The sequence below is a fragment of the Chelonoidis abingdonii genome, chromosome 23, assembly GCF_003597395.2.
Source record: "Chelonoidis abingdonii isolate Lonesome George chromosome 23, CheloAbing_2.0, whole genome shotgun sequence".
NCBI lineage: Eukaryota > Metazoa > Chordata > Testudines > Testudinidae > Chelonoidis > Chelonoidis abingdonii.
The window spans coordinates 7,416,120-7,433,235 of record NC_133791.1 but is presented as its reverse complement, the minus strand read 5'-3'; the positions used below and the strand labels follow the sequence as shown (position 1 = coordinate 7,433,235).

The following is a 17,116-nucleotide window of genomic DNA, read 5'->3' as shown; positions in this document are numbered from 1 at the left end:
CCTTATAGCTTGGAGCTGTGATTAGGGCTGGGAACATACTGACAGGGGCTGTCCCTGTGCCCTCACACCACAAAGCCTGGCTTTACACAATGGAAACAGGACCTTGTCTACCACAGGGTTTTTTCCTCTCTAATATTTTCCACGACTGCTACCGATGGGACAGCTCCTCCACCAGCACCCACAGGGGGAATGTTTGTGAACACAAGGGGCCGACAGCTGCCGGCATTTCAACCAACTCACAACGCATACCGGCTCTGTGCAGGGTAAGACGAGACAGTGGCTGAGCACGCCCATCGATGGGAAATTGTAGTGAATTACCAAAATACCCACCCTCCTCCCGTGTTCTCTCGCTGAGACGGAGTGTTTATAATGGAACTGCCATACAAACATCACCTTGGTCTCTCTCCACTGGCTCCAGCTGGTTTGCCCTTGGTGCTAGGCAGTGCTTCTGACCACGCTGCTGTTATATAATAGATAATAGAGGCTTTTGTTCGGCCTGGTGTATAGTCAGCCAGGGCGAGGCCCTCAGAGCTGTTCATTTGGAGGGGGAGGGGCCCTGGGGGTCTTGTAGGAAGACACTCAGCCTTACATCTAGAAGAGAAAAGTTCCACCCTTCTCCCACAAACGGTTAGTAAGAAAGGGTGACAAGGCATAATTGCACCTCTGCTGCTGCCACATGGACAGGATCCCCATGACGGTCCATTGCAATTCCAGGGATCATCCATGAACTGTAGCAGCAAGGGGTCACTGGATGGCTCATGGAACTAGCAATGGGGTATGGAACCTTTCCCTTGTAGATCATCTATTTGAACCCTGTTCGGCTCTGTACTACCTGTGTGAACGGCGTTTGGTAATCTCACTCCAGTTCCTTCTTAGAGGGCATTCAGATTGCTGTCCCAACAGAGACCAAGAACTAAATGGACATGGCGTTTCAAGTCCCAGGTCAGAGCTGAGCCAGAGTAGAGTGGAGGGGAAGATGGCACTGCCACTCTTCCTGTCCTATGGCTAAACAGAGGACTTTGGTGTCCAAGTCTTGGAAGCTAGCACCTTTCAGGAGAAAGGGCAGCAGCACTGATGCTGGAGTTGATGCAACTGTCTGAGTTCCAGCGTTTCATAAAAGGCAAAAAGCTGATGATCAGAAAAGCACGAATCCTTTGGCCAAGCTCACTGCACTCAGGTGTGCTCCCCTGCACGCTCCTGTCACACTTCGCTGCCAGTACTAGTCCGAACAACCACCTGTTGACATCAAGGGCATCCCCATTCAATTCTATCTCCCTCACACACCTGGCTTCCCCAAGCTAGCCCAGTGCAGCCTCTCCAGCCCGCATAACTAAGATCAATGTGGTGAGAACTACTTCCAGGGACATAAACAAATGTCTTCATTTCTACCTTTCGACAGCCCAGTACCTCCTGCTAGTTGCATAGGATGGGAAGTCCAGTGGGCAGCATGGAAAGCATGGTTCAGTATCACAACACAGTGGCATCATTCATCTCCATAAACCATCTGTTAACCATTTAAGCACAAATGGGTTACAGCCGGATAATTAGTTGTTTTGTCCTGCTAATGCCATGGGCACAACGCTACCCTGACAAAGACTGGAATTTATTTCTTGCAACAGGGAATAAATTAACTCCAGAATGGGGCTATTTCAATCACACCCACAGAGAACACGCTCAGTAAAATAAACCACTCTTATTCTCTGCCTCTCGCAAAGCATCAGTAATGACATGGTGCCATGAGAATGGCCATTTCCATGCAAGAGCCCCATTCAAAGATACTCCAGACAGAAGCCTTCTTCTTCTGCATTTATATTTGCAGCTTTACAAAGAGAATACACTGGGGAAATGCCGGTGTACTCTGTATCACTTTGTATAAAAGAAAGGGACAACACATTCCCAAACAGTGAAGTGACTGAAATCGCTGGGAGTTACTCACACGCAGTAACTAGGACATGGGCATATCTTCAGGTGTGATGGGACATCGTGTCATCGTGCTGTGTCCTGGCCCAGTACTGCCATGCATCAGTGTTACAGTGTGATGCTAACCAGTCAGGATACGGTGAGGATTGCAGTGCGGCACAGAGAGGTGATGTCATGATAAGATGGTGCAGTCAAATGACCTTCGTCCCAGAGCACAATATCTACACGTTGGAGCTGCTAGGTGTCTGCACACTCAGTGCTGTCAAAGCCTCGTTTTGCTGTTCACTTAATAATGGATTGATTTGGTGCTGCTAGAATCTCCTCTTGTGGGAGAGCCGTGGGAACGCATTTATTTTTCCCTTTCCCCCTTACAACTTAATGCAAAAACCATGGAGGCAAACTGCATAAATTGGACATCTGACAAAGCCATGCAGCTGAGCCTTCCAAACCCGGAAACCCTCCATATGCCCCACTCCACAGCCTGCATCGTCCCTGAGCTAAGACTAGCACAGCCCCTCTCCCAGTTCTTCATTCTGTTATGACGCTGGTTTTACCTACTGGCATGATCAGGACCCACAAGCCCTGACTCTCCCGTCCATCCACTGGGGCGTATTGCCAGGATGGGCTGCTGGAGCTCATTAACAGGCCACGTGTGTTCCTCCGCCACATTGCAAAACGTGGTTGTTCTGTGAAAGAAGGCTGCAGATTGTGATCATCTGTAACATCAGAGCAGCGACTTCCAGGAGAGAAAAACTTGACACGGCTCCTGCCGGCCTCCCTTTCATTCATCTGTTAAAGCATCTGCTAGCAGATCCTTACAGGGGAGGCACCAGGCTAGTGGTTACCAGGCAACTGCATGTCAGGACTCCTGAGTTCTCTCCCCAGCTCTGCCACTCATTGTAGGACATGGGCAAGTCACTGTGTTTCTCTGTGCCTCAATTCACCCATCTGTAAAGTAAGCATAATACCTGTCTGTGCTTTACCAGGGACATACTTCAAGCCCTTGGTTCTATTGTTCATCCTGACTGGCTGGGATACAAACTCTGGACTGTGTGTGGCTCAGAGACACCGACTCCCACCTGTCAGTACTGATCCTGTCAAATGAAAGAGGCTGCTTTGCCCACCTTGATCAAGGCAGTAACCACGCCGAAGGGGGCAGCGTGAGAGGAGGTGCAAAGCCAGGAGTAGGAGGAGACAAAGGAGGTAGTGAGTTGAGCCGATCGGGCAGGACACAGGGGGAACAGTGGAGTGGCATAAGATCAGGGATGCCTGTGGGCTACTGGGACCCAATTCATCAATGTGCCTGAGATTGGAGATGGCACCTCCCTGATTCTGGGTCATGGTTTGGGGCTGCCCTGGGACCTAGCAAAGTAAGAGCAGCCTGAGACACTGCCCTAAGATGCCTCTGGCCCCATGCAGCCATTGGGGCAGCTGGGGACAGCCAGAGAACAGCCGCACTGCGGCCACCATCCCCTTGGACTGGAAGGGGACGTGTTGTAGAAGCATTGCACCAGCTCTGCCTATGCTGGAAGAAAGGCCAGTGACCCATCTTGGCAGCCGTATAGCCCCTTACACTGATAAAGTTTGTGTGACGGAGGCAAGGGGCAGCCAGGAGCCCCATGCTCAACTCACAGCACCGTCAATGCCATGTCCAGGGCCATGCTGGCGGATGGCTCCAGGAGATGAAAGGGAAGGGCAGGTTGCCCTGGTTTCCCTCTGCAACATTAGGCATAGAAACACAAGAGCTGAAGCTTTGGGACCACAACCTCAAGCCTGGCCAAATTGCGTTAGCTGCAGTTCATGGTTCCGCTTTCCAAAATGGAAGGCAACTGCTCTGACCCCTGTAGCTACATCCCCCAGCCCCATCCTCAGCTCCAGACACAAGTGGCACTAGGGAGACTGGCTCGCATGGTGGCCCCGAACTTTTCTTCTACTCTAGAGGCAAATTCAGGGTTCTTCCCACTGAGTTCCTGAGATATCATGCTGGCCCATCCAACGAAAGCTCCAAGGAAAGGCAAAATCTTGAGCTCTGCCGGACGAGAAGAGGGGAACAGCCTACATGTCAAGCTCCCCCTGTAAAATACACACCCAGGCTCTGGCTTCTATAATTCCAAGGCAAGCTTCTCAGATAGGCCAAAAAGAAGCTGGACAAACATGAAGCAAGAGCCCAAAACTCTGAGGAACGTCCTGAATGACCTCCTCTGTGTAACCCAACTAGGAAACCTCCTCTCCCCTTTCCTACACACAGAACACCACCACTGCTTCCATCGGAAGGTAACTGGGATGCCGAGGAGAGACTGCTGCTCCGAATGAGAGGCTGAGTCCGAAGCTGGGCTAATCAAAACACCCGGCATCCTGTTCAATGAAGGGCTAATAGAGGACGAAAGGCAACAGCAGGGCTGAGCCAGGAATCTGGCTAACATCACAGGAGGCAGTGTGAATGGGACTGTTTGCTGGTAAGTGGGTGTGTTCATTACAGGGTCCTGTGACAGCAGGTAACCCCCGCCTCCCAATGGCCCGATTCTGTCATCCTTACTCACACTGGTTCTGATGCTGACCCCGCTGAAGCCAGTAGGAGCTTTGCCATTGACTTCAGGAGGTGCCGGATCAGGTATAGAGAGAGCAGTGCTTTACAAGACAAGCAGTGCCGCTGAAATCCATGGGGCCACTTAGGAAGCAAGGGACTCCCCCTAGGAGTAAGGGCAGCAGAATTGAGCCTTCTTAGCGATCTACACCCAGCATACTTGAGCACTGTCTCTTCCCAAGACAACTGAGATCAACCAGGAATTGTCCATGCTCTTCTCCGTCCTAATGGTTCAGCTGATACAGGCTGGAGGAAGGTCCTTCTGAATGCAGGGACCTCATCTCTGGCGCAGCCTGACTGTGTCCCTAGACAAGGCCTTTCAGTTAGAGTAAGTTCAGCTCTGACCATCTCTTTTTCAGTCCTTTTTTCTTTGCCCATCTCGTTGCCCATTTTCCAGGCCACTGAGTCTCATAGACTTTAAGGTCAGAAGCGACCATCGTGATTATCTAAGTCTGACCTTCTGCACATCACAGGCCACAGAACCTCACCCAACCTCTCCTGTAACAGACCCCGAACCTCTGGCTGAGTTACTGACGTCCTTAAATCATGGTTGAAAGACATCAAGTTACAGAGAATTCACCATTTACACTTGTTTAAACCTGCACGTGACCCGTGAGCCATGCTGCAGAGGAAGGTGAAAGCCTCCCCCGCCCCGAGGGTCTCTGCCAATTGGACCCGGAAGAAATTCCTTCTTAACCCAAATATGGTGCTCAGTTAGACCCTGAGCATGTGGGCAAGACCCACCAGGGAGACACTTGGGAAAGAATTCTCTGTAGTAACTGAGAGCTCTTCCTCCTGTTTAGCGTAACTGTCTCAAAGCTGTGCAGCATCCTGGATTCTAAACAACAGCGCTCGTGATCTTGGCTATAGTCCTTTCAGTTTCAAAGTGACGCACAACACCTTCATGAGCAAGGTGTTATCACTTCTAATCTGCACTTCAGGAAATTGAGCTCTGGAGAGGTTCAGGCCAATGCCTTTGAAAGTGAACACTGATCTTAGGTGCCTCAGTTTTGGGGTGCCCAACTTGGGGCACCTTGGGCCTGATTTGCAGAAGGGCTGAGCACCTGTAGCATGCAGGGACTTCAGCAGGACTTGTGGGTGCTCAGCAATTCTGGGAATCAGCCCCTAGGTGTCTCCGGTTGGGCAGCCTAAGAAATCAGACACGCCCCAAATCAGCAGCCGCTTATGAAAATTTCAGCCTAACCCAGATCACACAGTCAGACAATCACAGAGCCAGGACTAGATCCTGGGACTTCTGCCTCCCACTCTGCTCTAACCATTAACACATCACTGTGGTGCTGTCTAGATGCCTGAGCATACTTCGAAGGAAGTGAAACCCCTGCCCTGGCCATTAAACCAGCCTCTATTGACAAAAAGAGAGCTGCCGCTCCTCTTGCTGGAGGGGTGGCAGCATCACGGTCTGGTTGGAGAGAGTGGGCGGTGGATCAGGCCTTGAACGAGGAGCTTACTCAAAAATGGGAGTTTTTCAAAAAGTTAAAAATAAGAAGCATGTGAAAATACCAAGTTCCTCGTTCTCCATCATCGCGACCCCTGCGTCCGCACTTTTAAGGGCCTTCCTAGAGCTATTCCCACGTCAGTGCAAACATACCAGATGCTGCTACTGACTTAAGCTCATACTCTCTTGGAAAATAGTAGCAACTTCATGCTGGCTCCTTGGGGGCCTGACCCAGTGTCAACGGGACCATTATGGTTTATCTTGCAGGCACTGTACTAGCAACAGCTACACCGAACAGCTCAGCTTAGTTCTGGGAATAGCAGAGGGAAGCGGATCTATGCCCCTCTTTTCAAGTCACCCAGGCGGGGGCATCAGTGAGCAATGCAAGTGCTTGCTTCCTAATGGCTAACCACACTGCATCCCTGCTGCTCCTATCTCCTGCTGGCCTGGGAGTGAAAGACTGAGGCTGGATCTTGAATGAAGATCCCCTCAAATGCAGCCACTTGATTGCTGAGTCAGCCCTTGCATTGGTGTTTTTTTAAGTCCTCATTTAAAAAAAAATGGCTCCTGGGATTTAATTTCTTAACAACAGATTTTTGTTCTTGCTTTCAGAGGGGATTTTGGGACTCCCAAAAGCTTCCCCAGCCATCCAACTCTAACAATTCCAACACCTTCCCACAAGTGGGAACATGCCTGTCAGACTGGAGAGAGACAAAAATGTGCCGTCTCGGCAGAAAGAAAAAAGTCCTCCGGCTGCACGAGGAGCCAGGAGAAGCTCAGCCAGCATTTGCCCGTCGCCATCTTGGCTGCTGTGCACACAGGCCCTGCTTCTCCCAGACAGCTCAGATATGTGCTTTGCTTTGTAAACACGTCTCAGCCTCATGGACAGTGTGTTGGCCTGCGGCCTGCTACGCAGAGCCATTCGGAATGGAGCTGGCCTTTCCCCGAGGAATGAACGCTCCAGGGTGGAGATCAGAACCGCATCTCATCAAAGATTAAAGGAATGGGATTTCTCCCCGTTTTGCTTCCAACTTTATTTTCATGGGAATTTGGTGAAGTCAGCCTGGAAGTGGAAGATCTCTGACAGGGCTCCAACCCTGCCCCCAACCCCATAAACTGCGCCCAAATGTGTCCGCTAGAACCCCTCAACCCTGACCTGCAGGTCTGAGCCCCACAGTGCTCCACCGCTGATGAGCAGCAACACAACCTGCTGTTCCTGTCCCACAGGCTCCTCAAGCTCTGCCAAAGCACCTGAATCGTATAGGGTAACAACCCAGCTGGTTTCAGCCCCCTCAGTTCTGCCAGTGCTTCTCAGGCATGACATGAAACCATCCCTCCCTACTCCGGTCACAGATCCCCACACAGCTCTCCCACTACTCCTCAGTCGTGATCATCTCTTCTGGCGCTGAGTCCCTCACAGCTCTGCCCGTGCCCCACAGTCCTCACGTGCAGCCTTCCCTGCTCTGCCCATCCTGAACCATGCCCAGAGGCACTGCAAACTGTGGATGGCTTGGTGAAGTGAAAAATATCCACCAGGGACCAGACTGAGCACAAAAACTGAATTCACCTGTGACCTGAAGGAACTATGCAAGGCAGGTGTGGGGGAACCCCAGCCACTGGCTAATGGGATTATTTGGGTTTATGAAGCTGGGGGATAAAACAGCCCCAAAAGAGCTTGCACCCCACATTTCCCAGATGGGCTGCATCTGTCGTCCTTCAGAAACTGAGCTGTCCTGTGTCCCGGGGAGAGCCAGCCTTGCTCACACCCACCTCTCCTCAGAGGTGTCGAAGGGGCTGGTTTGGATTGTGTGACGTGGGCTGCTTCCTTCTGAGGGGCTGCTATTTACCCACAAGTTTTTTCACTTCATTAGAGCCAGCTGAGGCCCCCTTTCTCGGCGCATTGGATCTGTCATTGCCCCCCGAAAACTTTGCAACACAGGAAACAACATAAAAAGTGCCACGTTTCTATAATAACCCCCCCGCCCAAACCATCCTCCCCCTTTTCCATCTCCACCCTCCTCCGGGATGTCAGGTGAATCCTGTTTTTACCTGGGCAGCCCAAACAGTTTTAGCATTTCCCCCCTTACCACCCACAACAACTGCCTGTTCCTGCCTTACAGCACAAAGTCACCTGAGATCAAATGATTCAGAGCGTCTCAAAGCTTTGGGGCAATACCAGGCTATGTTCCTTCCCTTCCTTCTGCACACCAGCAAAACAAACCAAAGTACATGGATAACGACCCAGAACATCCTCTGATCAACCCCTCCCCACCAAATATGCCTCCTCCAGAAAAGCCAAGAGAAATCCCTTTTCCCCATCCAAACCTTTTTCCCCACCTAGGATGACCAGACAGCAAGTGTGAAAAATCCGGAGAGGTGTGGGGGTAATAGAAGCCTATACAAGAAAAAGACCCAAAAATCAGGACTATCCCTACAAAATCAGGACATCTGAGCACCCTACCCTCACCCCACCACACACACACACTCCAGAAAAACAGCTAGCTACAAGAATCTACACAAGATACTGAACAGACAGAGTCAGCTCCCGTAGGTAAACTCCAAGCCCCCATTCTCTCGGGGTGCAAGAAAGACACATAACATTGATGCCCATCAGCTAGAAGCTTACTTTGCAGAAGCAAAAGCTGCCACAGAAGGAGTTTTGCTACTTGCTCCATTTCTTCAGCCTCTGTGTGTTTCTCAATCTCTCTTTGTCTCTCTCTCCTGAAAAACAAGTTGAAGTTGTTGTTTTTTTTAACCCAAAAACACTATGACCTCATCACCGTACAGCCAGGGAGCCAGGGACAGCAGCTCAAATTCTTGCAGTATTACTCCACCTACAATTTATAACACCCACCTCCCTTCTGCACTGCCCCCTCCAAAACACGCTCTCCACCTCCTTCCCTTCCTTAAAGCTTCCTGCTCAATTTCTCCAAAACACAAGCTCTCTCTCTTCCCCCCTTGGATCCTTCTGCTCTGCTCCCTGACTTTGATGTCAAAGTCTCATCTGCTGACTTTCGCTGGTCCCACACAGCTCTGCGCTCCAAAACCCAGCCTCCTCCCCCTACTTCCCTTCTGGGTATGGAACTAATTTTCCTTGTGCTTTTACTGGATCCAGCTGTTCCTTTCTTTTGACACTCATCCATCTGTCTGCCAGGGATAGGATTTTTGAACCTTTGTGGTTTTTTGATCTGTGTCTCCTCACATGGTTTTACTTTAAAAACAAGTCTCAGAGGATGATTTAGGAAACAATGTTGACTTAAGTTCAGGGCAGTGGGGGCAAAACAGACTAGATTATTATTGTCCCCTTAAATGTCTCCTGATGGACAGGACCCCTCTCCAGCCTTTGGTGCCAACTTCTCTGCTATGTAGAGACAGGAGAGATACGACCAGCAGAGAACCTCTACATCAAGCTCCGTGTACAAGAACGGAACAATGCTATGGGTTGATTGATTTTTATTCAAAGAAAAAACAGACACCTTGTACGGTGGATCTTGGAGAGCCCAACATACTGATCTTTGTTTCCTTGGTCCGCTCGTAAGCTGTTAGATACAAGACTAATAGGGCCATGATACAGCAATGATCTCAGGTAGTGATGGAAAAGCAGAGTTCTTAGTGGGCTCCTGCTCATGAGAAAGATTGTTATGTTAGGCCAGGTCTGTACATAAAGTGGTACCAATGTGATGAAAAGTGTGATTTTATATCAGTTCAGTTACCGGTGCAATGTTGTTCATGGACACATACATCCATTCAAACCTGGCTCAGAGCAGTTTAGCTTGCATCAGTAAATGCACAGCCCTATGCTAAACCAATATAACCAGTTTTAAACTGATATGAAAGACCACATATGAAAGCGGCAACAGTTTAACTAAATCAATTTCAGTGAAACCAATGCAGGTTTTGTATGTAGAGAGTCAATTTTGAGGAATAACTGAACTATCTGTGGATAATTCCCTCTTCACCTGAAAAGAAAATCTGGCCAGCTAGTTTCTCCAGCATCCAAGCGCTACCTGCAGAAATTGGATGAGTCTTCCCCGAGTTCACACAGCTATTTAAAAAAAAAAATCAAACATATATATTTTCAAATCCAATGTTAAAACTCCAAGGCAAGTCTTCCATTCTCCAAGAGTAACCGTTACTCTGCAGAATGTCAACCCCTTAGAGACAAGAAAAGATGCCTGAGAGCCAGTGGAATCAAAGATGCAGCTGGTATGAGAAACAGAATGCAAGAGCTCCTGATCTGTTAACTCTCAATGGCGGAAAATAAATGAAAACAGTCAGAAGTAACAGTAAGGCCTTGGCCTGAAATCCGTAAACCCTCCATTACGAGCGGACACTCTTGCTTCATCTCTGCTGAACATCTCCGTGGGTTGTGTGTCCTTTTAGCACACCAAAGGGAACTCCCCCTACCAGACCGCACTGAAGACAACGTGAAAGAGAAGAGAAAGATTCATTTCCAAACGTGAAGATGACCCTAAAACTCAAGCCAAGAAAAAAAACCCAACCCTTGCCCTAACTTTAGTGAGGAAGGTCTTTCTGTTCCTTATCAGTCCGTTTTTTGATTCGGAAAATGAACCCAATCCTAAACTGGTGAATAATAAACCTTAGTACGTGACACCTTGAGTCAGGACTCATGAGTTCTCTTTCTGGTTCAGTATTGATCTGTCATGTGGTGGCGTGGGCACCCCCAACTCTCATGGAGGTCAGTAGGTGCTCACAATCATTGCAAATCAAATCATAGCTCCCCGTGTCTTGGGCTAGCTACTTTGTGACTCTGCTGTGTCAACACTTCCCCTCATCAGAGGTGTTGGAAGCTTAATTGCTTGGAAAGCACTTTGAGATCCTTAGATGGAAGCAGAACCAAAAACCTGATTCCAAAATTCCCTAAACTTCGGGGAAGTTGATCCATGTTCAAGCTTTGCAGCTATCTGTATAAAGGGACGAACACACCCAGATTAAAACACCTCTGTCACCTCCCATTCTTCAAATCTAATCCAATTTTCAATCTCTCTCTAGAACAAAGGCTGTGTGTGTGGAGATGTAATCTGACAATGCTTATATGGATGCCCTGGCTCTAGTCATGTGCTGTTAACATTACACAGCAAAACCATCTGAGCTGCCATTCCCCATGCTAGGGAGGTCAAGGACAGCAGCAGTAGAGCTGTGACACGGAGGGATTTTTCAATTCCGTGACAGTTCCAAAAATTGGGGGGGAGGAATAATTTTCGGTCAAACCAAAAAAGAATTTTTGGTGAATCTAAAAGTCAGGAAGAAAATTCATTTTGAATCGAATGAAAAGTTTTGTTTTGCTTTTTATCCCTTTTCAACATTTTTGATTTTTAAAAAATAAAATTCAAGATTTTGAAGCAAAGTCATTGTGAACCAAAAAAAAAAAAATCAAAACTTTTTGTTTCAAAAAGGTCAAAAATGAAACATTTCCATTTTTCCAGAATTTTTTTTAAAGTATTTTATTTGGCAGATACAATTTAGCAGAACCAGCACAAATTTGCCAAATGTTTTGGTGAGTCCAAATCTGCATTTTTCACCAACAAATAGTTTTGGCCAAAAAATTCCACCTAGCTCTAATCAGCAACATGGGCTACCATCAGCCCTGATCAGCCTGCTGCAGCGTTCAGATTTCCTTTACATAGCATTTGACTCAGAACAATGCCCAGGCGTCTGAAGGAAGCAGACTTGGACGAATGCACATTTCAAAGGTTGTTCTGCGCTGGGAGTGGCTTAAATTCAGATTCATAACCTATTTGTCGCAGTGGTGCTTCTGTTTGCATGCTTTCTGATTTTCATTTTACCCCTCCTTTTGCCTGCATATTTTGCCAGTCAATAGCATCCCTATGAGGATCCACCAGAAACTGACGCATGTATAGGTTTGCAACAGAGCATGGATAGCTTTGTTTGTGTCTGGCTCCTATATACCACAGATAGTGCTCAGGTAGTAGCCTTTTTGCCTCAGTGGCTGAAGGCTGGGGGTTCAAGTCAATATTATTTTTTATTACAGTAATACCTAGAGACCCCAAGACAAGATCAGGGCCCCACTGTGTTAGGTGGGTCCCTGATTGGGCTCTTTGCAGGCAAAAGGTATTATTGTGCCCATTTTAAAGATGGGGAACTGAGCCACTGAAAGATGCCAAGAAAGTCAGTGGGACTCAGGCACCTAAATCCTTTAGAGGCTTTTGAAAATATTACCCAAGGTCACTCAGGGAGAGCTAGGAAATGGACCCAGATCTCTCGAGTCCCAGTTTAACACCTTCACCACAAGGTCAAAATCTTGCACCCAGATTTGAGTCCATGCTGTGCTAATGCCAGAGAGGGCTGCACTAGGATGGGATGTTCAGCCTAACACGGATCGCCTCTAAGGGCTGTAACAAAGGAAGTTACAGACCCCAGGGCACCTTCCCAGACAGCATAGGGAGAGGACTTGAATGTCCCCTCTCAGTAGGAGCTGGTACGTGAGGATTGCCTAGGGCAGAGTAACTGGTGGTACTTGCCTTCACAGCATGTAGCATGAGTAACATAACAGGAGTATGAAAAGTGCTTAAATGTTATTTTAGGACTTGGGCCCAATTCTCAGCAGGTGTAAGTTGACGCCGTTTCTTTAGAATTTGGCCCTGTGCTTTGGTCTTGAATGATTTTGTACTTTGGAGAATTGTTTAACTGCCTTCTAGAAATTAGCAGTGGATTTTACCCTGCTCTAGGGTTCCATTTAAACATTCTGGTGCAAAGCACATAATTCTATGGCTTTCTCTCGGACTCTTCTGGGTAAGTCCGGTGGGCATCTCCTACATGACCAGGCCTATACCTGGAAAGGGCAGCCCACTCCTACCTCTCTTCTTGCCTGAGTGAACTCTTGAATGGTACTTTCCCAGTCCTCCCCTCGGATCTGAACAGCAGGGAATGACTGTATCATTTGCAGTTTAGATTTTTTCAGCAGAGAAGTTCAGTCCCTCCACGGTCCTTCTCATCTCCCCTTCCTGTTGCCCCCTCTGTGCCTGTCCCTTTCAGAGGCTCCTGGCCTTCCACTCAGGCCTGCAAAGCGCACCGGGCACCAAGAGGCGTCTCAGACCTCTTTGCCAAGCAGCATTCAATACAGCAATCAGTTTCCCAGCATTACGCAGCCTTCCTGTTTGGTAACGTGTCACGCAGCCTCAGAGAGAATGGAAATCTTTAGCAGCTGGCAGCCTTCTCCGCTTTGTAGACAAACATACAGTTAGTCAGCCATGAGCATTGCCCTTTTCATGTGGGTTTCAGATTGGGCTGTTTGATACACTGTAGCTAATTGAGCCTATAAGATGGCCAATAAGAGGCTCACTGGCAAAGCCCTGTGTGTTCAAACACCTAGATTCCCTAAAGCCATGTTTGAATCCTACCAGGGCTAACACATCCCTTTGTTCTTCCAAGGGAAATAAACACATAACCCTAGAAAGTTAAAAGTGCATGGATCTGTCCAACGAGCCCTTCAAACCAAAGGATATTGAAGGTCTCCGTAGCATTTCTATCAGAGAAAGTGTGTGCCTCTGCTCATTTTTTCCCGTTACAATATTATACCCTGTCCTGTGTGCTACATGGTAGCTTTCCCCCACCCTAGAAGTGGTTGCATTCGTGGAGCTGTGTTTATCTAGCTGGATAAGTGCGTTTGGAGGAAAGGTGCATTATGAATGTAACATTTTATTACAGAGATCTAAACACCAGGGCATAGTGTGTGCACTGCAACAAGTGTGAGCTGAGGGGCAGCCAGACTAAATCAGACCCTTGGTCCATCCAGCCCAATATCCTGCCTCCAACAGTGACCAGCATCAGGTGCTTCAGAGGAGGTAGAAGAAACTCCAGTGATTATTATTAAATAATCTGTCCATAAACAGCAGTTCTTTTTAACAGATACAGACTCCGCCCAGTGGAAATAAGCCACAGCAAAGCTCCAACCCAGGTGGGATGCACTCGTTTGGCTACAAGATCCCACTGAAATTTGACCCCGAACTTGAACTGAACCACTCTGCTGGAATATGGAAGAGTGGGGGTAACTTTGCTTGTTTTCCTGACTCTCTGCTCTTCCCAGGGTTAGAAATCAAGAAATCCCAGCTCGTGCTGGCCCCAGTCCCTACCCAACCCAGAGGGAACGCTTCGGTGTAGGCCAAAGGGGAGTCAGAGAAGCTGGAGGAGGAGCTATTCAGAGGAGCACCTGTGCCAGTCATTTGGAGGTTTGCTTCTTCCTAACTCCAACCTGACCCCTGCAGAGATGGGTCGATGACCCTCTTCAGAGAGGAACGCCAAAGGGTCAGGGCTGGCAGGGACATCACAAGGGCACCTAGTGGGTAAAGCATAAGACAAGTTGTGTGTGGAGGAGTTCTATATATTGGCTGTACCACTACTGGACCCTGAAATCATTTCCGCATATGGGGACTCAACATCCTGCTTAATTCAGTCATTTTTGCAAAGTGCTTTGAGATCCTCAGATGGGAGGGGCTAGAAAAATGCACCGTGATTAGCCCAGTTTCCAAACCTCCTGCCTGTCGCACTTTCCCCCCTGGCTCCGAGCTGAACACCAGCTACTAGCCCTCCAGCTGGTGTCCATCACGACACCGATCTCCAGCTGAGACTCTGGCCTGTCATCTCTGCCTGAGGAAAGCGGGAGAAGGAGCCTTTCCTCTTGTATCCTGTTGCCTCCGTGGGTCAGAGGAGCAAGATGAAATGGTTCTGAACCCACGGCCCTCTGCCCAGCTGCGTCATCAGAGAGCAGTGCCTGCAAGACCTGTAGCTCAGCAACAGAAAGCCTCGTGTGACTGCCACCCTTCTGCATCTTGCAAGCTCGGGACCAGCCCCACCCTGCTCCATTCTTTACCGCCTCCTGCTGATCAACCTTGGCCTTTTGGGCATCGACTGCAGGTCCTTTCCCTTCCCCTCCCCTCTTCTGCCTCCTGGGTCTGGCTTTGCAGAAGCTGCTGGCTGTGCCTTGCATGACTTCTCTGGATGGCTGTGGTTGCTGCTGTTATGAATCGGCTATTTCCTGTCTGAAAGGAGCCAAAATCCAGGCAGAAGCCACTGAGGTCTGCAAAGGAAAACAGCTAAACTGGCGAGAAGAGGCGCAGCCTCTCTGGGGCTCAGGCTGAGAGAAGGGGAGAGGTAGAGGGGGGCCAAGGCGTTTCTGGAACATCCCTCTCCAAGCGGGTGTGGCTCGCAGGCCCTTGCCATGCTGCATGTCCCATCCCCCATCCCAGACCCTAAGGCCCCATGCTGGTCTGGCCGGCCTTCTCAGCTGAGGCCAACCAGGGCCACTCTTGGATTGGCCAGCCCATGGTTGTACCCAGGAAGACCATGGAGATGAGGTAACTGCCTCAGCTGCTCTCCCTGGTACTTGTCAGGCTGGGCATGGAGGGGTGAGCTTGGGACCAGAAGCTAGATCCTCCATGGAAACCAGCTCAGCCAGCTTTTCTCAGGTCTCTCCTGTGCCCTCCCTTCTAGTGGCATTTGGGGTATTGATTTTCCAAACAAGCAGCGCGGCTCATTTGCTCAAAATGGCATATTCCAGCTGCCCTGCTCTGACCACGGGGATGGCCAAAGAAAAGCAGCTTCACTCAGGGAAAAACCGCTTCTGCTTCATCATTTTGACCAACCAGCCACAGGCCTCTGGCCACCCAGCACCCACAGAGCAGATCAAGGCATGTTACAGGGCAGCATGGCAAGACTCTTTGCGCGCTGAAGGAAGTGTTGGATCTGGTTTAGGATTCATGCAGTTGCAGGTCCTGCCAGGGAAGCTGATGACTAAGTCCAATCAGTCTTACTTCTTGTCCAGCCAATCGCTCAGGCAAACAAGTGTGTTTACATTCACGGGTGATAACGCTGCATGCTTCTTATTTACAATGTCCCCAGAAAGTGAGAACAGACATTTGCATTGGCACTGTTGTAGCTGGTGTTGCAATGTATTTACGTGCATATGCTAAACATCTGTATGCCCCTTCAGGCTCTAAAGTTTTACATTGTTTTGTTTTTGAGTGAAGTTATATATAAAAAAAACTACATTTGTAAGTTGCACTTTCATGATAAAGAGATTGCACTACGGCACTTGTATGAGGTGAGTTGAGAACTATTTTTGTTCATCTTTTTTACAGTGCAAATATTTGTAACCCAAAATAACAATATAAAGTGAGCACTGTACACTGAGTATTCTGTGCTGCGATTGAAATCAATATATTTGAAAATGTAGAAAAACATCCAAAAATATTTATAACACATTTCAATTGGTATTCTAGTATTGGTTAACAGTGTGATTAAAACTGCGATGAATCGTGACTATTTTTTTAATCTCATGATTAACTGTGATTATTTTTTTAATTGACAGCCCTCCTTTAAATCATTTTGTTTAAAATTTGCACTACATTTTATTAGTGCCAGAGCAATTATCTAGAGTGTTGACATGTCCAAACACCACAGCCGAACTGACGATATAAAGAGACACAGCACACACCTATTTGCTCTCTGACAGAGCCACCATGCTAAGGAACGAGCGGCTTTCAGGCACAGCAGGAGTAGTTCCCACTGGACAGGAAGACACAAAATAACATAGCATGAGTCATTCACAAAGCCCATGTCAATGATCCATGATCAAACTACCAATGATCCTTTTAGGTCTGTTCTAACATGGGATTGGATGATATCTCATCATAATCCTTGAGGGGGCCATTTAAGGAACTGGGGTAAAAACCCATCTGGGGATTGGTCCTGCTTTGAGCAGGGGGTTGGACTAGATACTCCTGAGGTCCCTTCCAACCCTGATACTCTATGATTCTATGATTAATCCACTCTGGGAGATCAAAAGCAAGGAAAAGATTCCCATCAAGGGGGAGGCATAGCTCAGTGGCTTGAGCATTGGCTTGCTAAACCCAGCATTGTGAGCTCAATCCTTGAGGAGGCCACTTAGGGATCTGAGTCAAAATCAGTACTTAGTCCTGCTAGTGAAAGCAGGGGGCTGGATTTGATAACTTTTCAGGGTCCCTTCCAGCTCTATGAGATAGGTATATCTCCATATATACAGAAGAGCTGTGGGTTTCCAGCACAATAAGCACTACAGATGGGAAATGAAGTGTAATGACAGGTGCATTGGCAAAGCAACATGGGTGCTGAAGATCAGAAGAGAGAAACATCTGCAG

General features: G+C 48.4%; 1 protein-coding gene across 1 annotated transcript in view; it reads right to left on the bottom strand.

Annotated features, from left to right (window-relative positions):
• The window catches only part of MXRA8 (matrix remodeling associated 8), a 31,274-nt gene extending 22,366 nt beyond the window's left edge, over positions 1 to 8,908 (bottom strand). The window contains exon 1 of the mRNA XM_032780016.2: positions 8,587 to 8,908. Coding sequence (XP_032635907.1) covers positions 8,587 to 8,635 — 49 coding nt within the window. The 5' untranslated portion in view covers positions 8,636 to 8,908. The remainder of the gene's footprint in view (positions 1 to 8,586) is intronic.
• Positions 8,909 to 17,116: the final 8,208 nt, after the last annotated feature.